This window comes from Rhinolophus sinicus, chromosome 16 (assembly GCF_057876585.1).
Source record: "Rhinolophus sinicus isolate RSI-liver-muscle chromosome 16, RSI-T2T, whole genome shotgun sequence".
Lineage (NCBI taxonomy): Eukaryota > Metazoa > Chordata > Mammalia > Chiroptera > Rhinolophidae > Rhinolophus > Rhinolophus sinicus.
In genome coordinates this window covers 8,489,728-8,512,500 of record NC_142516.1, presented here as the reverse complement: position 1 = coordinate 8,512,500, position 22,773 = coordinate 8,489,728, and the positions used below count along the sequence as shown (strand labels likewise).

General features: G+C 49.0%; 1 protein-coding gene across 3 annotated transcripts in view; it reads left to right on the top strand.

The window, feature by feature from the left end:
- PBX3 (PBX homeobox 3) overlaps window positions 1-2,869 on the top strand; it is a 193,622-nt gene extending 190,753 nt beyond the window's left edge. For all 3 annotated transcript variants that reach the window (XM_019728593.2, XM_019728591.2, XM_019728592.2), the window contains one exon: window positions 1,338-2,869. Coding sequence is in view for 2 of the 3 variants with exons in the window: in XM_019728591.2 (XP_019584150.1) it covers window positions 1,338-1,430 (93 nt within the window). In the remaining variant the exon portion in view is untranslated. The remainder of the gene's footprint in view (window positions 1-1,337) is intronic.
- Window positions 2,870-22,773: the final 19,904 nt, after the last annotated feature.

The following is a 22,773-nucleotide window of genomic DNA, read 5'->3' as shown; positions in this document are numbered from 1 at the left end:
CTTTGAGAATACACTGCCATCACTTTCTATTTTTTCCTCACCTGAATTTGATATGCCTCAAGTCTGGAAAATCCTTTTCCCTTTGGCTCTGGTCACCTCTGTGGGGTTGTTTGGTCGCCACCCCCTTTCTCTGTGATCCTAGAGGGAGGCAGGGTGCTTTATATGCAGAACTTTGCAGTCAGTCAGAAGCAGGGAGTTCTCTCAGAACAGCGATCAGGGGAGAAGGAAAAGTGCCTAACGCAAGGCTCATCCGGCAGCTGTATTCAGGCTGAGCGGGGAATCTAGAGAGTTCTCAATAGCCTAGTGACACAGACCTAAAAGATGTTTTGGGCACACTCACAGAAGTTGCAGACGGATGTGAGGGAGGCATGGGGCCGGGGGACCTTATGACCCACCTGCCATGGGTGTCGGAGGGCTGGGTCTGGAGGCAGCGCAGCAGCAGGCCAGTCTGTGCCGCAGGCACCGGGTGTCAGCCTGCTCACCCTCACCTTCTCTCCAGAAAGTTCCTCCCCGTCACTTCCATTCAGTGTTCCCCAACTCACAAGCCCAGCACCTCCCTCTTCTTGACTGACATAAAAATATGTAGCGACAAGCTGTCTGCCACAGCAGAAATCTGATCAGACATTGATTTCAGCAATTGCCTCTATAGGGCAAGACACAAGGCAAATTTGTTTCTGAGTACTGTTATTGCCGGTGCAGGGCTGAGGCAGGAAGGGCCAGCGGCCTGTGAAAAGCGGTAGCAACATCCCAAATAGGAGTTCCAGTTAGAGATAATTGGAATACAGATTTGAATAGTGTGTGCTCCTGCACAATTCATGCATTTTCATTCCAGAAGATCCTATTTGGAGGGAAATTCTGGCCTTCATTTTCCAAGGGTTATAGCAGCTGGCTGTCAGGCGTGTATGGAAAAAGGGCGGGCAGGCTCTTCGCTATGGAAACGAGGATTAAGCCCGACTGAAGTTTATACTTCGTAGAGCCCAGGGTCTTGCCTAGGTGTTTCCTTGAGCTTCTCCACTGCTCCCTTCTTAAAAGATTTCTCTTCATGTCACTTTATCTTTACCAGCAAATCAGAGGCCGAGCTTCGTGCCAGCTTGAGACAAACTGAAGCCTTCCTTCAGCAGGCTGATTTATTGACAAGTCTTTACTTGGTGGGATGGATTTGTTTTACATGCATTTAATCCCACTTTAACACATGCTTCAAAGTCCTGCCAAAGTTGGTTTAGAAAATACATTTTGCTAATGCATCTTTGCTCTCATGTTGTCATCTGGGTGTTTTAAATTGGGGAGTAGAATTAATATGTAGACATGCACCCGTTGAACTGTGTTTCTCCTTTCAGGCTAATGGAGGCTGGCAGGACGCAACAACTCCATCTTCTGTGACTTCTCCTACAGAAGGCCCAGGAAGTGTGCACTCTGATACCTCTAACTAATCTCTGGCAACACTTTTCCCTGAGCTGACATGCCTTGATAAGTGCATTCAGAGCAATAGGAGGAAAAGGAAAGCGTTTTTGTAGCCCACCATCTACAGCTTTACTGTAAAACCTTGTCTTATTAGAGAACTTGGTAAATGTTTTTTAAGGAATCATAATCATTTGTATTTATACTTAAAAACACACAATGTTAAAAAAGCACTTTATCCAATTAGGCCAAGATTTAACATTGTTGACAGTCCTGTAGCTATTTTATCATAATTTATTATCAATATTTTACATTAATGGTTTCACAGTTGCCAATTACTTGGCCTTAAGGGTAAAAAGTACAATATATGCTAAACCTCAATCGTTAAGCAGATGCAAAGATTCACCTCACCTAAATTGAACTTCTTTTGCATATTTCCATTGCAGACTTTGATTTTCTTTCATTTCGCTAATGGAGTTGGAATAAAGGAGGTGTTTGGCTATCTCTGTTAGTGATGGTTGTGTTTAAGAATCTTCCTCGTCACATTGTGTTGCGATCGCTTATGTTATAATTAGATCAGAGACTGGTAGCATCTTTTCTCTCTCTGAAAGCACCAGTGCCCAGAGTCTGCTCGGTAATTAAATTATGGATCCAGATTTGTTCTGGGAGATGAAGATACTTGCTGCTGATAGAGGTGAACGCGAGATCCGTTGGGGGTTTTACGGTGTGTGCTGGGTGCTGCACAGACTTGTCAAGGTTTGCTACGTCCTCTGGGCATTGACAAAGGCCCTGCTCTCTGGAGTGTTGTATATAGTGTAGCAAAAGAGTATTTATACATCTCACCAATCAAAACACAGCTTTATTACCTCATGCGAACTCATACAAACCAATAGAATTTCAACATGTTCTGTAGCTTAGAGTGCTCACTTACTACCTCTGAACAATACTCACGCTGTAGTTTGTCTCTTTCTTATCTTTTTGCATCTTGTAATTAACTCTTTGTTTCCCTTCATAAAATGTAATGTACATTGTAATCTTTTAAAAGAAAAATCAGGGTTGCATTTGCAACTTTTAAAAAACCGAGAGTGGAAACATTGGGTCTTAACACAGGATCAGTAAAACTGTTGTAAATACTGAGCAAACATTTTGAATGTTCTTCATCTTGTTACTAATCCATGCATAAAAAAAAAGAAAAAAAAAAGCGGCGACTAATTGTGATGCATTCAGATTTCAGTATTCAGTACTGTATATTTCACCCTGTGTAATGGGGCCCCCCTCTCCTTTCTTTTTGTATTGTATGCGATTCTGAAACTGATTGAGTCATGAAAATAATTTGTGGCGGTGATTCTAATGTATTAAAAACGTTTCGTGTTCCTTTCTAACTGGATTACACCCTGGATTGAAAAAGTCTTCCTCGTGGTAGTTATATGTAGTTTCAAACATGAATAAACTTTTTGCTTTCATGATTAAATGTTGATGAAATTTCTTACTCCATCACGTGAGCCAGCCAGTGCAGGCCAAGGAGTGAGCCCATCCAGAGGCAGGCCTGGGCACGGCAGTGTGTGGCCTGTGAGAGACGGACTTGGAGATGACGGTGAGGCTGGGTGTTGCGGGAACAGCCCTACCACCCGACAGCTCAGTGCAGACTCCTGGCTGGCTGCTGTACTGCCGGCCCAGGTCCTCACTTGATTCTCGTGCTCTAAGAGCACCTCAAGGAAAACATCCCCATGTTCATAGATTAGGAAACTAAAATTCATAAAAATTAAGTGAGTGCCACGAGGTCACAGACCTAGGACAACAAAGGGCAACGCTTTGAACCCGGGTCTTTCTGTCCTTGGAGCTCACACCCCTGACCTAATGATGCATCTGGCACTTCGTTGTAATTCTTTTTAAATTACCAGTCTTATCACATTCCCTTTTATAACTTCTGTAAGAAACCAGAAAAGAACAAGCAAAAGTTGGTCTGAAAAGAGTGAGCCTCAGATGCCATGAAAAAGGACCAAAAAAATCCACAACTTCTCTTAAAACTGAACTTATAAAATGTAAGGCCAAGTAGAAATTCGTTAACTAGATTAAACATTGTTTTTGTTTGATTCACATGGTTAGAAATTCCATATATTTACATACACAACTGTCGCTAATACCTAAATCTTTATAATAAGTCAGTAGCAGGTAATAGGCCTGTTTACTATATCAAGGAAATTGACTCACAGGAAATCAGATTAATGTTAATCAGTTGCAGCCAATTGTCTATGATAAATACAACTGTTTTACTATTTCAGTTGGTAGAGCCAGGCAAAACAAGGTCTAGGGCCACCATTCCCATTAATCTTGAGGCAGTTATACTATGAGAGTAAACTTTATAAAATAGATTGCCCTCCAAAGCTGTCCTCCGTCACGCGGGCTCTCAGCCTGCCTGCAGGAATCTCTCCCATGGCTAAGTAGTTATTTGCATGATTCGATTAGCTTATGGGTCAGCCTTTCTTATTTTTGAACAGAAAACAGTCTCTATGCTATGTGGTTTTGCAAAAATATCCTGTGGAAACCTGACACACATGCACACACAAATACATCTTTAAAGTACAGAAACATCCTAAGAACCATCTCAGGGTTTATCTCGGGACCGTCTGTTGAGAGAAACATACCAGTGTTTGTTGGAGATTTACACCTTGATTCCTACAAGGGCTGCTAGCCCGTGAGGGAAGTGTGAGTCTAAAGCTTTATTCCAGGGAGGCCGAAATAAAAATCGCGATTCCTTTCCTATGTGCTAGTTTAGAAGGCATTTGCTTGTGTTTTCTCTCTGGTGAAGCCAGGGAGGGCAGAAACATCTTCATAAATAAGGAAATTGGGGCACGGCAGGGGACCCTAAGTTCTTCAGTCACACCAAATCGGGTGAAATGTGTTGATTTGATAGATTTTTCACCAGGTACCTTTTCTGGTTCAAGCAATGGGTTAGGGGCTAATCCCAGATATGAATGAAATCAGGCCCCAGCCCTTGAGAGGCTAAGATTCTGGGTCTAGTCCTAGCTAAGGAAGCGAATGCTCCTTGGGGGTGTTGGAAAGGCTGGTGGGTTTCTGAACCCCAAGATAGAGAAGTGAGGGCCCCACAAGCCATTCTCAAGGTCAAAGAAGATAATAGGAAACCACCTGAGACACCCAATCACAAGCTAAGGGGCCTGTCCATACATACAAGGGCACACGTGTGCTCACGAGAATGCCTGTATGTTCCCAAGCGCCTGAGCAGGTCCTTACACTGGACAGGTACCAGTCGTCCACATGGAGGTACATGAACAGTGTGGAAACCTCTCAGTGGACCAGGGGGCCTTGCGAACGAGGTGAGCACTTGTCTTTAGCCCTGAGCTGGGCAGTGGCCTTGTGCCATCCCCCGGCCAGAAGTAGGGATGGCAGGGGTGGTGATCTAGAGCGGACCCCGTCCTGTGTGGGAAAAGTGACATGGGGATCAATCTCCCAGATGGGGTGGTCTTTGGGGTGTAATACATGTGTTGTGCCATGAGAAAGGGACCTTCCCTAGGCTGACAGCGGCAGTTTATTGAGCACCTCTGTGGACTGGCCCTCAGGCACGTTCTGCACGTTATTTAATGCACATGGAGCCCCAGGTAACCAGTGCCATTATTAACCCATTTTCAAATGGGGAATCTGAGGCTCAAAGAAGTGACACCACCTGCCCATGATCTCCCACAGAGGGGAATTTGTCCTGTGAAGGCCCCATGTGACGCCTTCCAGCAGCCACTTGTAGTGGGATGGATAAAGAAGCTCCTGGGAACTGCGCCATCTAGCCTCCAGCGTGAGGTCCCTTCAGGGGTGAGGTGACCAGGGAACTCACCCCCTACTCCCACCCCTTAGAGCTTGCAGCTCTCCCGCCTATGCCTCTGCTTCCTGGGCCACCTGAGCATGTGTGCCCTGTGGTGTGTACAGGACGTGTGTCACAGACTGTGGTTCCATCTGTGTCTGGATCACAGGGTTGGGGACGAGGGCAGGAAGAGCCATGTACTCAGCCGGGCTGGGCCTGGCACCCTAACTAATGGAGGCAAACAGACCTGGAGGGTAGCTGTTGTGATGCCTGAGAAATACTGCGCGCAGGGCCTGGGCACGCACCAACATGTACTTTATTTTGGGCAGAGTGCCTCTTGTGTCCCTCTGGGTGCCTTTCCAAGTCCCACATTCTGTGCCCACACAGCCCACTCTGGGTGTGCGCAGATCTCACCCCCAGGCATGGGTTTGAATCTTGGCTCTGCCTCCTACCAGCTGTGTGACCTTGGGCCCTCAAGTGACTTAACCTCCCTGGACCTCAGTTTCCTCATTCCCTCTTCTGGTAACATCCCTCTGTCCCTGTCTGTCCTTTAAGGCTGAGCCCAGACCATGTGTCCTCCGATGGAACCAGACCCTTCTTTTCACTCGTGCAGCAAAAACTGGGCTACAGGGCAGACCTGGAGGTGAGCAGAGACCTGGAGGAGAAGGAGGGTGGGGGTGTGCCACAGGGAGGGATGGACCAGGCCACGGAAAAGCCTGTGCGAAGACCGGGGGCGTGGTGAGCAGAACGTCGGAGCTGCCGGTGTGGATGCTCGCTCAGTTCTCTCTCCAAACCCTCACAGCGGCCTCATGACGAAGGCTCTATTATTATCTCTACTTCACAAAGGAGGAAACTGAAGCCACTTGGCCAAGTGCAAGTCTGGGTGTGTCTGCAGCCCAAACCCACATTCTTAACCCTCTGTGCCTGGCTGTCTTGTCAAAGTGTCTCCTTCTTGTCATGCTGGGCAGACTCCCTATTGGTGAACCTGAGGTGGGAACTGAGCAGAGAAGGGGACAGATGCCAGCCTTCCCCCATCAGACCCATTGGCTCCTCTCCCCAACAGCCGGGGACCCCAGGGACACCCATAGGAAGGCTGCTGTATCCACAGGCACTTCAGGCCAATGAACCGGTAGCAACTTGTCTCTGCTGGGCCTGGAGACCCAACCCCAGGACAGTAAGCCTGACCACCCTCAGCCCTGGTGACTCAACTGTTACAGATTCAGCCCATGTGCACAGCTGGGCCCTCCCTGCCAAATGCACTGCAGGGGCCACACCCATGGCCATCACAGAGATGAAACAGGTGTGCAGGGGGTAAATGTGGCCCGATGGCTGGGGAGGCCCCATGGCTTTAGTGCACGTGAATGTGGGCTCCTGCGTGCTTCCTTGGGCAAGTCATGTAACCTCCCTGTGCCTAGTGTCCTTAGCTGTCAAGCACCCACCTCCAGCATTGTAGGGGGATCAAGCAAGTTGGTACAGGTAAAGTGCCCTGCAGGTAACAGCGGCCCAGCTCGGCTGCTTTTCTTACCTATTAGTCCACGACTTGCCCTGTACTGATGCCATTCCAGCTTCTGTCCCACTTCACTCACTGTTGATAAAACCCAGCTCTTTGTCGCTCAGGTGATTTAATCTCCTTCAAAGCAGCATGATGCGGTGTGAAGAGCTTTGACACTGGAGTAAAGTTCTGCCACTCACCAGCTGTGTGTGACCTTGGGCATGCCACCACCTCTCTCTGTGGCCTCAATTTCCACAGCTGTAAAATGGGAACTTTGTTTCTCCCTTCCTCACAGGGGTGTCATAAAGATTAAGTGAGCTGATGTACGGGTATGGTGCCTGGCCTGTGGGATGGGTGGGTTCTCTTCTTATTGTTAATTGTTACACGTGTCCCAGATCAGAGGTGGACACCCAGTCTCTGGCCCCTCTGGCTGGAATGATTACTTCTTGTCAGCAGAGGGGTGAGCCAGGCTGTGTCAGCTGCCCAGTGAGGGCCCTGGGAGTGGCTCAGCCTATTCAATCCACCTACTCCAGCCCTCCAAGCTAGACTGAGGCTTCGGCCTCACCTCTCACCACCATCTAAGGAGATAATAAAAGGCTGATTCTTTTTTCTTGGTAAAATTTCAGTAGAAAGTGTACGCATCATTAAATATGGAAATCCAGAATTTTATTAGCAATCTGCTAGATCTGAACTGACGCCAATTAAACAAAAAAGATATCATTTATAAAAAGGCAGAGTTCAACTTGTATTAAATATGAAATGCAATTTTCTCCTGGTTTTGATTTATTACTGGTGGTCCATTGTTCAAAGAAGCATGTTATATTTCAATAGAGAAATATTGTTTATTCATTAATATTTTAAAACGGGCTTATTGCTGTGCATGGCTCTCACCGAATGAAACTTATGATTTAAAACATGAATTAATAAACACATTTGAAAGTGTTAGACGAGATCACAACCTCTCATTTTTCATTTTCCTGAGAGCATATTAAATTTTTATAATTCTGCATCTACAGTTTTTTCTTTTAAATAAAGATGCAGATTCCGAATTACTCTGCTAATTTCAGGTAACCAGGAGCGAAAAGCAATATCGTGGGGACCCGTGTCGGGATCACAGAATCCCCAAGAAGATGCTCAGGTTTATTTTTGTAATATTCATAAATCAAAATAAATGAGCTTTGTGCGGGAGGCAGCATTCGTGTACGTGAGGATGCTGGCTGGAGCGGGCCGTGCATTGGGAATGTGTTTTCAGGTGGGTTTAATGTGTCAGTGTTCACAGGCTCATGCGTGTGGGATTGTGTGTGTATCCACCCAAATACATTCATGTCAGCCTAGATGCTTGAGTGCGTGCAATCTGAATGCATCTCAGTTGTTTGGTTCCACGTTCAACCATTATTGACTGAGCATCTACTATGTGCCAGGCGTCCTGCTGGTTACCAAGGATGAGCTGGTTACAGGGTGCCCTCCCTGCCCTTCTCCTTCCTCATAGCTGCTTTAGTGATCTCTCCACCAGGGAATCTTGAGTTTCCCACAGTTCTTCCAACACCAGAAATGATGCCTTCTATGTGGTGAGCTCTTGGGAAATATCTGTTGATGTGCCGGTAGACCGGAAGCTTAGAAAAGGGAGAGGTCTTTATGAGCTGGAGGTAGGGGAGAGTTTCTGCAAAGATGAGTTGAATTAAGCTGGGAGAGAGATACAGCTGGATGGTGGGCCATAGGGGAAGTGGAAGTCCAGTCAAGGCAAGAGAGAGGGGTGCTTCCTGAGGACAGGAAGTAACTCCCCCCACCCCAGTGCAGCACCCTGACAGCTCACTCCCTGCCCAGCCCCTATGGAGTTCAGTTCGCTGCAGCCTCCCAGACACCCTGTGGGATGAGCCCTGTCAGGGCCCATTTTATAGAGGAGGAAGCAGAGGTCTAAGAGGGAAGAGACCTGCCTTTGGATCTAGGTCTGAGGTCCACACCTTTTCTAAAGGGGCCAGAAAGAGGAAGTTTGCATAATACACCGCTGTGTGCGTGGGGAGGCGGGTATCTGAGGGAGCCTTGGGGAAGGCCCCTACAGACGGAAGAACCCTTGGTGGTATAGAATCCAACCCTCCCCCCAGAGCGCTGGCTCAGGAAGGGACCTGGGAGGTGAACGCACCTAGCCTAGCCTGGGGGAAGTGAAGGGCCCCCTCGAGCTGCTCAGCTTCCTCTGGAACACTCAAGCAAGAGTTTCTCCAGAGTGGACCTGCTGGTGTTGAACTTCAGTGCTGCTCTTGAACTTCGCTAGAGATGGCCAGATTGTTTCCTAAAGTGGTTGTACTGATTTCAACGTCCACATACTTGTCAATATGTGGCATTTAAAAAAATTTTTTTTCCAACCTCATGGTTAGATGATGACATATCAAAGTGATTTTAATTTGAATTTCCATGATTACTAATGAGGTTGAGTGTCTTTTCACCTGTTTATTGATTATTTGAGTTTTCTCTTCAATGAAGCACTTGTTGAAGCCCTTTACCCATTTTTGTATGTTGTTTCATATTGATCTATAGGGTGTTTTAATGAACAGTAGTACAATACTTAATACTTAAGCAAAGCTTTTGTCTTCTTTTTTGGTTACTGCTTTTTGTGTATGGTGTGAGGTTGGGGTCTAAGTGACCCAACACCATTAAGTGAAGTGGAAAGTTCATCTTTTCCCCAACGATTGACAATGTCATTTGTGTTACGCTTCAAGTGTGGACACGTGGCTATAGAGCTGTCTATCTCTGTGCCAACAGCATACTTGCTTAACTGCTAGAGCTTTAGAGTTGGTCTTGATATTTGATAAAGAAATTCCTCTTGCCTTGTTCTTCTTCAGGAATATTTTGGCCATTCTTGGCCCTTTATATTTCTGTGTAAGTTTTAGACTCAGTACATGAAGTGCCATAAAAAAATTCTGTTGTGATTTTGATGCGGATCACATCAGGAGAATTGATATCTTCAAAATATTGAGTCTTTTAATCCATGAACAAGATCTCTTCACTAATTTCTAGATTCTTTAATGTCTTTCAATAATGTTCTATAATTTTCTCCATCAAAATCTTCAAGCTCCCTCTCATTGTATCAGGTCCCTCCATACATATTAAAACTGCAGGTTTCTCTTTGTCTAAACTTTCTCCATCTGAGCCTTTGGCAACAATGTGTCCCAAGAGGCGAGGCACTGCCCTGTGAGAAGCGAGGTCCTCTCTCTGGAACTGTGAAGTCAGGTAGCCCTCTCTACCTTTCTCCCCCCTCCCTCCCTTTCTCTCCCTCTCTTCCTTCTTTCCTTTCTTTTTCCTCCAGGCTTTACAAATATATATATATATAATTTGAAATTAAATTTTTGGAGTAGTTTTATAGCAAAATGGAGCAGAAAGTACATAGGGTCCCCATATACCCCTGGCCCCAACACATGCACCTCTCCACGACTGATATCTTGCATCATAGTGGTACTTGTGTTGAAATGAATAAACCTACATGGACACGTCATTGTCACTCAAAGTCCACAGTTTACATTAGAGGTCACTCTTGGTGACAACCTTCTATGGGCTTGGACAAATGTGTGATGACATGTATCTATCATCAGTGTATCACAGAGAGTGTTCTCACTGCCCTAAAAAGTCCTCTGGCCTCTGCCTATTCTTCCCTCCCTCTTCCCACCCCTGCAAACACAGATTCTTTTACTGTCTCCATAGTTTTGCCTTTTCCAGAATATCATATCATTGGGATCATATAGTATTTAGCCTTTTCAGGTTGGCCTCTTTCCCTTAGTGATATGCATTTAAGGTTCCTCTGTGTCTTTTTATGGCTTGGTACCTCATTTCTTCTTAGCACTGAATAATATCCCATTGTCTGGATGTACCAAAGTTATCCATTCACCTACCAAAGGACATCTTGGTTGTTTCCAAGTTTTGGCAATTTTGAATAAAGCTGCTATAAACATCTGTGGGCAAGTTTTGGTTGGGATGTAAGTTTTCAGCTCCTTTGGGTAAATACCAAGGATGGTGTTTGCTGGATCATACGGTAAGAGCATGTTTAGTTTTGTAAGAAATTGCCAAACTGTCTTCCAGAATGAAGCCATTTTACACTCCTACCAGCAATGGATGAGAGTTCCTGTTGCTCCACAGCCTCATCTGATGGAGTCGGTTTTCTGAATTTTGGCTCTTTGCTTAAGTGTGTAGTGGCATCTCACAGTTGTTTTAATTTGCAATTTCTTAACGACATATGATGTAGAACATCTTTTACGTATTTGCTCTCTGTATATCTCCTTTGGCGCAGTGTCTGTTCAGGTCTTCTGCCCACTTTTTAATCAGATCGATCATTTTTTTATTGTTGAATTTTAAGGGATTTTGTTTTTGTTTTTTGTATATTTTGGAAAATTGTCCTTTACCAGATGTGTCATCTGCAAATATTTTCTCCCAGTCTGTGGCTTGCCTTTTCATTTTTTTGCTATTGTCTTTCACAGAGCAGTTTTTCATTTTAATGAAGTCCAGCTTATCGATATTTGTTCTATGGATCATGCTTTTGGTCTTATACCTGAAAAAAACCGTAGAGGTTTCTGCTCATGTGTTTCTACTCTGGTGAGTTGTAATTCTTTGTATTTGCCTGTCTGTCTCTTCAATTTGGGGAGCAGTGATTTGCCCTAAGACCTCACTTCTCTGACAGATCTAAGAAGAGTTGTTGATTTTTCAGTTTGTTCAGCTTTTCAGTTGTTGTTACTGTTTCCCCAAAAATAAGACCTAGACATAATGCTTGGTCTTTTGGAGCAAAAATTAATATAAGACCCGGTCTATATTATAGTATACTACAGTATAGTATAGTATAGTATATCGTATTACGTAAGACCCGGACTTATATTATAGCAAAATAAGGCCAAGTCTTATATTAATTTTTGCTCCAAAAGACACATTAGAGCTGATTGTCTGGCTAGGTCTTATTTTCGGGGAAACACAGTAGGATGAAGTGACAATTTCTAAGCTCTTTACATGCCAGACCAGAAACCAGAAGTCCCTTCTGGCTTTCTTGTTTTCCATTACACACACACACACACACACACACACTCACTCCTCATTCTATACATACTATTTTCCTACTGTCCTTTCTTTTTCTTTCTTTTTTTTTTTTTTTTTTGGGTAAAGAAGTCCACCTGATGCCTCTCCGTTTTCTTCCTAGACACAACCTTTGGATTTGGTAACATTGCACTCCATGGCAGGGGTGTGTCCACATTTAACTAATCTCCTACTGATGACATTTATGTTAGTAGTTTATGGCTCTTACCTACAATGCTCCATAAACATCCTTGAACAGAAATCACTGTGGATACATTTGATCGTTGCCACAGGATAAATTTGTAAAAGGAGACTTGCTCAGTCAGAGGGTGTATGTGTTAAAAATTTTGGAACACCCTCATCTCCCCTCAAAGGCCATCCCACTCTTCACTGTCTCTTTCCAGCAGCGAGGTCAGGCGGAGGTGGGGCTGTGCGAGCCTTGAGCCCCCAGACTGTCCCACAGGCTCAGCTCAAAACATTCCTCGTCACTGCAGCACCTTGGCCCAAATTAGCGACCATATTTTGCAGGGTCCTCCTGGGCCTCAGCTTGACCTAGATGGGAGTATCTGGATGTTTGATTTGCTGGAAAAGTCTGGGAAATTTCCCTCTAATAACAAAAAGAGAAACAACAGCTGCCAGTTGACCCAGTGATGATTTCTTATGGCCGGACCTGGGCTAAGTCCTTGGTGAATGTCATCTCCTCTGGACTTATTAGCCCCATTTTGCAGATGAGAAAACTGCTCAGAGAAAGGCAGCTTCTTGCCTAAGCTCCCGCAGCCAGGATCAATCCTGGTGTGCCCAACCCTAAGCTGGCAAGCCTAACCGCCCCACCATTACATCTTCTCTGAGCCAGTGTGGCAAGGGGTCAAGGATATGGACCTTGTTTCCCTCACAGGGTGGTGAGGACCAGAGAAATGAGAGGGAGTCTTTGGAACCTTAAGATGCATGTGAATGTATCCACGGTCAGTGTCATGGACAGGCCTGAAACCAGTGTTCAAGCTCCGCCTGGGGTTTTCTGCCTTCACCTACAAGATGCCCAGAGTGGGTGGTCCAGGGCTGGATGGTGACTCAGTAACTGTTGGCTGTGTGAAGGGGGATTTCTAATGCAGCCTGTGGTGCTCTCCCAGGAAACCAGGTTGCCCCTCATGTCACGGCACCTGGTGATGGGTGTGCCAGGCCAGGTGGTGGCCATGGGATATATGGGAGAGCTTGGCCTTTGGAGTCCAGCACCCACACAGTAATCTGGGCGCCCTTCCCCTGTCTGAGCCGCAGCTTTCCCGTCTATAACATGGGGATGGTTCCTCACAGGGCTATGTGAAGACTGGATGAGGTCTTGCTTATGTGTTGCTGAACCTAGGGTCTTGCATGAAGTAGGTGCTCATTAATCAGTGCTCTTGATTCAGAGTGGCCAGGACACCCAATCCAGGCACCTCCTTTGGGTTTGTTGCCACAGGAGGAGTTTTGCTCCCATGTCTTGTCCAAACAGACAGATAAGCCGGCTGCTGTTCAGAGTCCTCAAGCTGTCCCCCCAGTCACAACAGAACCTCAGGCCTCTTCCCACCTAGCAGGCTTCTCCCCACCCCTACTCTGCCTGCCTGGCCCACTGGCACCTGCTCCACTTCAAACAGTTGCTTAATTCACACATTATAACAAAATTAGAGTTTTGAAGCATTCAGCAATGCATACAAGATAGAATAAGGACTCCCAGAATATTGTCACCCAGCCTTTGGCTAGTGACAAAAGCAGAATAGATGTCCGATGCTCTAACAATACCTGGCATCCTGCCCCTGTGAGCACTGGGCCTCTTTACTAAGCCCACAAGTGTGCTATGTCGTGGGCACGTCCCTGCATTCACCATGACCTGTGTGTGTTCCTGAGCGGTGTCTTTTGGGCCTGTTACACTGCATTGCGCTGGCGTCAGGTGAGGGTGTTCAGTGGTGTTTTGTCTGGGCGTGGCTCTGTGTGGCTGTGCCCCCTCCCCCGCCCCAGGAGCAGCTGGATCACCTGTTCACAGGCCCTTGGTTGGTCTGCCCTGCCTGGTCGCCCATAACCCCCCCACCCCACAACCCGTCTACATCTTCATGGCGGCCAGTGGGTTCATTCCTTTGTCTTGCTCCTTCTGTCTTTTCACTTCCCTGCTTTGGCCTTCCCATCTCACCACTGCCCTTGAACCCTCACTGGGCACCAGAGGAAAAGACAAGGTGTCCCCTGCATTTATTGAAAACTCTTCTTCCAGTCTCGAAAAATTACAGAAATATGGTTTCAATGTTCCCTTTAAATTCTGGATCAAGAAAGAATGTGAGGCCACACATATTTTTCTGTCAGGGTGTCATTTTCTCTAGAGTTTGTGGCCTGGGCAGGTCATTAGGAGGGAAGTTTGCTGACAGGTCACTTGCAGAATGAGCTCATGTCCTCACGGAAGGGTGGGAGTAGGGTGGCTGGGCATGAAGGGATTGAGGGAGAAATGGGCCCTAGTATTGGGACAACGAAGGCCCAGAGAGGCCAAGTAAGTGGGACAGTAAATAGTGTGTCAAGGACTTGAACCCAATGGCAGGACGGAACATGTGAACGTGGCCTCCCCCCAAACCCCAGCCCAGGACACATCCACAATCACGGTGTTAACGGAGCTACACGTTCCTGGGGTCTCCCCACCTGCAGGACTGAGCTCGTCCCATGGAGAGCGGCTTAAATTCTGTAGCACTCCAGGGATCAGGAATTCTATTCTTGCCATTTTATGGATCAGGAAACTGAGGCTCAGAGCAGCTATGTAGATTATTCACTCTTCCCACGCCTGGGTTGCAGGGATCAGAGAGCAGAGCCCTGGAGCCCCATCAAGTGGTGGATGAACTTTATGCTCCAGTGACCCCCACCCCATGGGGCCTTCCTCATGTCTACATAGGAGGATGGTTCTGGAGCCAGGCTCTGAGTCCAGTGGGGGAAGCTGCAGGATGAAGTTTCCCTGGGATCAAACCTGGCAGGGGTGGGGGGATTCTGGGTCTGGCTCTGTCCTGCCAGTGGTTCCCTGAATGGCTTCATGCAGGCCCTGGCCCTCTGCAGGCCTCAGTGGGGGCTGAGCAGGAAGGTCGCCTCCTCCCGAGGGCGATGGGAGCCACAGAGGGTGTAAGCAGGAGAGTGGCATGGTCAGGAAGACTTGGGCAGATGTGGGGAGAATGAACCAGAGGAGGTGGGAATGGAGGGTGGGAGACCTCCTTGGTCCTGGAGAGAAATGATGAGGTCTGAATCAGGCAGTGGCGGCAAGGAGGGCGAACAGGAGACGTGTGGTGGTGACACAGGGTCTCAGGTCTCAGGCTTGGCTGCGTGTTGGACTCTCCTGGAAATTCTGATCCAATTGGTCTGGGGTGAAGCCTGGGCACTGACATTACAAAGCTCCCCTGGTGATTCCAACACTCAGCCCAGGCGAGGGCCTGGGCATGAGCTAGGGTGATAGCCCGATCCGGGTCTAGGTGGGAACCCCCGGGGGCCAGACCCTAGGTCTGGGGCCCAGTGGTGCTGCTTTCTGCCTCCTGCCCAGGTCAGGATAGTTTCTGGGACTTGGGACAGATGGAGGCTTTGATGGAGATGGAGGTGAATAAGACCGATGGGCAAAGTGACCTCTCATCCAGGAGTGTCCCTGGATGAGACAGAGAAGTGGCAGTGTGGGGGCTCTGCCGCAAATGTGGCTTGTGTGGACACTGCCGTGGACAAGGAGAGCTGGTCCAGGCTTTCGGTGACGTGAGGGGCCTGTAGCTGAGTCGAGGCCTGAACCAGACCCAAGGGCTGGAGGCAAGGTGTGGGGGCTGTCTGCTGCTCTGGGCTACGTCCCTCCTGGCCACCTGTGCCCAAATCAGCTGGAGCAGCTTTCCAGGCTTCTGTGTGTGGGGACAGGGTGATGGTAACGGACATTCCCTCTATGAAGTGGAACTGTTACGTTACTTCTGCCCAGAGCAGGTCCTGCAGCTGACCCCCCCCCCCCCCCAGTCTTGCACGCTGCAGACAGATGGGTTTTGCTGAGAGACAATGTCAAGTGTGCAGAGTGTTGGAGAGAAGAACTATCTCTCCGTAGGCTGGACTCTGGCTCAAGGAGGCTGGGCCTTCATCGCGGGAGTTTTCACCAAGAGCCCACAGACTTTCTCGACTTCAGATTTACAAATTGAAAATCATTAATAATTCTAACCAGGCGGTGATAAATCTGAGATCTCTCTCGATGAACCCGGACAGCATTTCATAAATCAAAAAGATTACTTAGGAATTTTTTAAAATCTGACGTCAAAATGTCATGGTTACTAATGGTTTCGGTAGATCTCGTGTGGTGATATATCATTTATCTACGCTACATCTCAGATGTGACACGGGGGGCAGAAATGGGATGTCTTTTAATATCGTGAATACATTTCAGCCCATAATAAAGGTATTAACAACTTCTTGGTGTGATTTCTTCCAGAGCTGGAGGACTGATTTAATGCCATTGTGACGGTGGCTCCATCCCCTCACTCCCCAAACTTTCCAGCACTGAGACTGGGAGGCCCCAGGAAATTCTCAAGAGGCTGAGAATTTTAAGAGCCTCCAGCCCAGTGGGTGACAAGTTGGGTCACTCAAAGCCAGCTCCTGCTCACAGGGGTGAGACCCTAAGATACCCCTAAAACCTATAAAAGGGTTAGGAGTCATCTAATTATAAGCAGCAGCAATTATAATTCCTATTAATTGAGCACTTATTATGCACTGATGTGCACTAAATGCCTGACATGTGTTAATTCACAGACTCTTAAGTGCAATCATTTCTCTATGGGCCCAAATCCAACACACTCTGCCCCACCCACCACCTCTCTGTCCCAGTCTCCCCCAGGTGGCTTTTCCAGCCACATGGGTCTCCTTCCTGCTCTTCAAATACCTGCTGGGGCTCCTGCCACAGGGCCTTTGCACCTGCTTTTCCCCCTCTGTCTGAAACACTTCCTTGGGTGTCTGCATAGCTCCCTCACTTCCTTCACATTTTTGCTGGACCCATACCTCTTTGCTGAGGTCACCCTGACACCTTATTTAATTCTGTAACCTTCACCTCCCTTACCCTGCTCTCCTTTCCCTTTTGTTCCCACTGCACGTATCTAACATGGTCTATAGTTTTTTCATCTCTTAGTTTATGTTCTATCTCCCCTGCTGAGATGTCAGCTCAATGAGGGCTGGGTCCTTTGTTCTGTTCACTGATGTGTTGAAAGCTCCTCAAAGTGGCCTGTGGTAGGCACTGCCCCCTCCTGACAGCTGCCTGTGGGCTGTCTGGAATGCTCACCTGACTCTCACTCCCTTGCTCAGAAGTCTTCCATGGCTCCCCAGTGTCTGCGGGAGAAAGGCTGGGCTCCTTAGCTGGGCTCTCAAGCCCCTGAGCGCCCCTCCAGCCTCATTTCCCACCACCTCACATGTGCTCCAAGTGGCCAGCTGGATCTCAGACCAGAAAACTCCCATCTTGGGGTTGAGATCAATCCAGGCGATGCACCCACCACTCCGGCGGCTCTCTCTGCAGCCATCCTGACCCCTCCCCACTCTGGCTTTACCACCCACTGGTGCCATGGGACCTGAAGTCATAGTGGAGCAGGGTAGGCACCCAGACATGCCACATGGCTGGGTCAGCTGGGGTATAGGTGAGAGTGAGCACTTTCCCCATCCTGGGAAAACATTTCTAGAGGCCCCCAGGTCAGAGCTAAAGGGGCAATTAGAGAATCTGATCCTCTCCTGGTACAGCTGGGAAGCCCAGGGCCCAGAGAGGGCAGGAAGGGCCCAGGGATGCACAGCAGTGCCTGGCTGAGCTAGGCTGGACTTTCTAACCTTCCTCACCTTCTACACGTGGTTCCCCCTACATGAGGCCACAGGGGAGGGTGAAATCCCAGCTCTGCCACTTACATGCTGTGTGACCGTGGCAAATCACTCACTCTCTCTGGGCCTCAGAATTTTCTTATGTAACATCATATTTAAAATTCCTCCCACAAAGGGTTATTGTGAAGACAGTAAGAACAAAGCACTGTGCCTGGCGTGGAACAGAAACTCAGTCCAGGGTCATTTCCCTCCCAGGTGTGGGAGCCTCTCCAGGGCACAGATCCCAGAAGACTGGTCCTCCGTCCACAGCTGCCCATTCTTAGTAACGATGGTAATGGTGCTGGTGATAAGCAGCCCTGGCGCCAGCACCTGGAAGGCGTTATGGCATTGAAACCTCCCCACACGCCTGTGAGGTGTGAGGTTGAAACCTCGAACATCCCATTTCACAGAGGAGCAAATGGAGCCTGGGGAGACGAGGCAGCCTGGCCAAGGTCACTCGGCTGGGGAGCCTCAGAGGAAAGATGGGGACCCAGGTTTGTCCGGCCCTTGGGCCCACTCCCTCACACCCCTCCTCACCCAGGTGCCCTTTCCCCTCTGTGGACCCTGGCTGCTCCCACAGGATGCAGCCTTCTCCAGGCCCCTGGTGCTTTCCGAACCCTGCTTCCTTGGTCTCTGAGGGCAGCAGCCCTGGGGCAGTGCCCCACCCCACGCACAGGGGGTGCTCTGCCCACCGCAGGTCAGGCCCTGGACCTTCAGCCTCGACTGTTTTCTCTCACACTCCACATCCAAGCCACCAGGAAACCAAAATGTGTCACAATAAACTGCTTCTCCCGTCCCCCTCAGCTTCCACCCTGGCCTAAGCCCGTAGCCTCTCCCCTGGCTTATGGCAGAAGCCTTTTAAATGCATCCCCCTCCACTCTTCTTCATTCAGCAGCCAGAGTTTCCTTTGAGCCCGCTTTGGTCTCCCTCTGCTCACACCATCCATTGCCTCCCGTCACTGGGCGTAAAAGCCACAGCTTTTTATTTAGGTCTGTTCCCTCTCTGACTCTCCCCTCCCCTCCAGCCTCCTAGCCTCCTTGCGTTTGCACCTACTGTTCCCTCTTCCCAGAACTCCCTTCCCCCATATCAGCAGGACTCACTTCCTTCCCTCCTTGAGGTCACTCTCAGCATCCCAGGGAGGCCCACCTGGCTCCCTATTACCCCCTGCGACCCCTCCCTCCCCAATTCCTACCCTGACCATCTGGCGCACTATACCCTTTTCATTTGTTAGGGTTAATGTTTGTCTTCCCATTAGAATGTTGTCTTTGGTCACTGCTGTACTCCCAGGGCCTGGAAGTGTGCCTGGCACGTAGCAGCTGCTCAGTAAATGTTTGCTTAATGAATGGAATTGTGAAATGAAGAAATGAGTGACTGAACAATTCTGCAAAAGCAGGGAGTCAGGTTTTCACAGTTCTCTCATCTCCATCCACTGCCCAGACTTTCGGGGCAGGTGAATATCATGAACTCCTGTTTTCCCTTCAAGCCCCTCACCTGTCCTGGCTCCCTCGTAGGTCCTGGACAAACGAGCAAAAAAGGGCAGCAGGACTCGGAGTCAGATGAATCTGGGTTTGAATTCTGGCTCTGCCTCTTTTGAGAACAGCTACCTGACCCTTGTGAGCCTCAGTTTCTTTATCTGTTAAATGGGATAATGATATTTATTAAACATTTTCTACGATCCAGTCTCTGTTCCTGCATCCCAAGTTGGTTAAAAGAATAATGTGAGGTAAGGACAGAAGCTCAAGGCAGACAAATGAGTGGGACTCAGGATGCTGAAGGACGGGAGTCCAGCCTAACCTTGGGTCTCCTGGTTCACCTCATTGTGCACACACAGCTTAATGAAGCCTTGCAGGTAAGGGGGCCAATCCGCCAGCCCACTGGCCTCCAGGGGGAGCTGGGGAAGTGCTGGCCTTAGTCTTGGTGCTGCTGTCTCAAGACCATGCATGTGCTCATAGAAAGGTGATTTTGTGCCACAGTCGCAGAGGGGCCTCCCACCCCCCTTCCCATTTCCCCCACCCCGGCTGCTCTGGCCCAGCTCTGGCCTCAGCAGCAGATGAGCCTGTCACATTCAGCGCTTTTATTTCACACAATTGCTTCTGCCTCCTGGAAGAGCTTCTCCTCGCAAATCAAATCCACCCCAGGCAGAGAGAGTGAAAATCAATGCCTGGTGGAAAGTTCCCCCACGGAAAACTAATTGGTTCTCCTGGAAAGTTCTTTGACCACAACAGGCTCTGGCATCCGCCTGGGCCCGCCCGTCTGTGTGCCCAGGCTCCAGGTTGGCTGACAGGAAGGCAGAGAGGAGCAGAGCGGCGTCCCTGGGGCGGCTCACTGAGGGCCCAGGCGGGACCTGGGCACTGCCAGGGCTCTCCAAAGCTATGGAGAGAATGGTGACAGGGGGAGGCTTGGAGCCACAGACCCAGTTTCAAGTCCAGCTCCAACACTTCCTGCTGGCTGCCCCTAGGCAAGTCACTTTGCCTTTCGGAGCCTCAGTTTCCCCTTTTGGAAAATGGGGATATCAAGAGTGCTCACCCTACTGGATCATTGTAGGGTTATAGATGATATGTGCACAGCATCTGGTAGATATTAAACTCTTAATTAACAAGTCTCAGCGTCCCCTCCAGAGCCTCTCTCTATCAGAGCAGAGGGCTGATCCCTCAGCTGTTTCTACCAATATTCATTTGTTGACTGTTTACTATGTGCCAGGAGCTGACTTTGTGTTATATGACTTAATCCTTTCAGCAGCCCATAAAATGCCTATTGCTAGCACTCCCGTTGTACAGATGAGGAAACTGAGGCTCTGAAAATTAGGGAAACTTGACCCTGGTCACACAGTCGGCAGTCGCCAACCCCAGGGGGGTCTGAGACCCAATCTGGGGCTCTTCCCACTACCTTAGGCCTCCCTGGGCACAAACCTTCCCAGAGGATCTCAAGCTGACTCCGTCACTGCGCTGGGCCCTGCCTGGCGACTCTAACCCTCCCTGAAGTGACATCTATATAAATATTGTTAATGGCCAGAACATAATGTTAAGTCAGGTTTTACTGGACTCCCTCATCCAGCCTGCGGATTTATGGCAATAGGATTTGAGGTAAATGTTTATTGGCCCCAGTGAGAGCCAGGCCTTCCTCTCCCCCGACTGCCGGTTCCCTGGGGCTGCCTGAAGGACCTTGGTCCACCTGTCGGGAGCATGCTGGGATAAATCTCACTGAATGAAATATTTATTAATTTTGCTAACCAGTGTTGATCTCATAAATTACGCCGACTTTTTCATGAAACGGTTATTAACATCCGAGGCGCTGTGTTAATGGCTTATTGACCAAATATGGGATAATTAGGCCCAGGGAGCATGGCCTAGCTGATCTGCAAGAGGCCAATTTGGCCGGGATTACGCCAATGACCTATTTTATATCGCAGTTGGGGTTGTGGGGAGATTCTGGAGCCTGACCCTCTGAAAGCTGAGTTCTTAAGGGGGTTCCTGGCAGGGAGCCACTCTGGCCTCCTGCTCTCCGCCTGGCCCACGACTCCCTCAATGTGGCCAGGCTTGTTTCTCAGCAGGGAAAGGGGAGCACGGCCAGGCCACTCCCTCAGGGCCTCCATCCTGACCCCAGCTCTGGGAGCCGGTGTTGCCAGGGCAGAGGAGAAAACAGGCCTGGAGCGAAGATCACGTAGCCCATATCCCCATCTGCTCCTGCAGAAGCAGGAGACAGGAGGAGGCTGTCTGCTTTGAGAGCATGACCATTTCCTCCAGAGAGAAGGACAGCAGGGAGATGTGGGTCTCCCCAGGGCGCTGTGCATATGTGTGCATGGCTGTTCTCCTGCACTGGCTTGTACATACATGCTCAGTCATGCATGTGTGGCCTGGGTGTCTTCATTTGTCCACACGCATGTGACAGGGCCTCTGCGTGTAGCTCCATGTTTGCATGTGGGCCCTGCACGTATGTGTACAAGGTGATGCTTGAGGCCGGTTAGCTTTCCATTCACAACGGGGGTGGCCTCGGCACGCTGCCTCTCAGGGACCTCGCTTTCTGGGTGACCTGCTCATAGCTCCTTCCAGAGTCAACAGTGAAAACCACTTCCTCCCCTGCCACTCCCTGCTTCCCTCTGGCCCCCAATGAGAAGAAGGGGAAAGGTGTCTCAGAACCAGGGACGCTGTTATCAAATTCCACTCAGGCCACTTGCCCCCCTGAAGGGACAAAGCACTCATTTTAGGCAGGGCACTCATTGTTACACTGAATCGAACAGTAGTCAGGAACACAATGAGGGAATTGTGGATGTACCGGGCTGTGGCGCCTCAGGGTGGGTCCTGCCCGCCATGTTTGCTCTGCGGGACCCACCCCACCCCACCCCCACCCCCGGCCTCAGCTGACTGGGCCTTCGTGGGGCATCTAATCCCACTGGAGAAAACCCACTGTGGTTCTCTCCTGGGAATTTGGAGCAGGGCCAGATGCCAGGTGGTCTCTGCTGGTTGGCACACTGAGGATGTGAACACGCTGTGTCTCTGAGGAGTCACGTTCAGCTGGTGAACTTGGAGAAGCAGAGAGAAGCTTGGAGAAAGGGAGCGAGAGCTACAACTCACTTGGAAGAGCAGTGAAGGCAGTGCCCTGAGGCCCAGAGTCAGAGAAAGACTGCGGAGAAGTGGCCATCGAGTCCATCCCAGCCTTGCTTTCTCTGGGAACCGGTGCCAGGGGCTTGGGTGTGAGCCCCCAAAAGGGTTCATCAAAGATAGTGGAGAAGAGCCTGTGCCTGGAGCCGTGGAGATGGTTCTGGGTGCCCTTGGGGTCTCTTGTCCAGAAGACAGAGGCTCCCAGTGCTGGAAGATGCCAGAAGATGCGCTGTGGTGAGAACAAAGCCACTGCTGTCAGGCGGTCAGGCAGAGCACTCCCACCATGATGGGCTCCACAGAGCGCTGCCTGCCATGCAGGTTCGCGTTTTCTCTCTGTTAACAAAACCTTTAAACATTTTTAACGCTGAGTACTGAGAGTTGGGGGCCTGGTGTATATGGCCCCCAGCTATGAGGACAGCATGCCCCATTGGACTGTAAGTGTCGGTCTTATTTAAAGTTTTGTCCTAGTGCCTGGCAGTGAGCTTGCTGGATTAAGGAGTGAAGGGGTGAATGAATGAACAAAAGAACGAACAAATGAATGAATGAATGAATGAATGAATGAATGAATGAATGAATGAACGAACGAA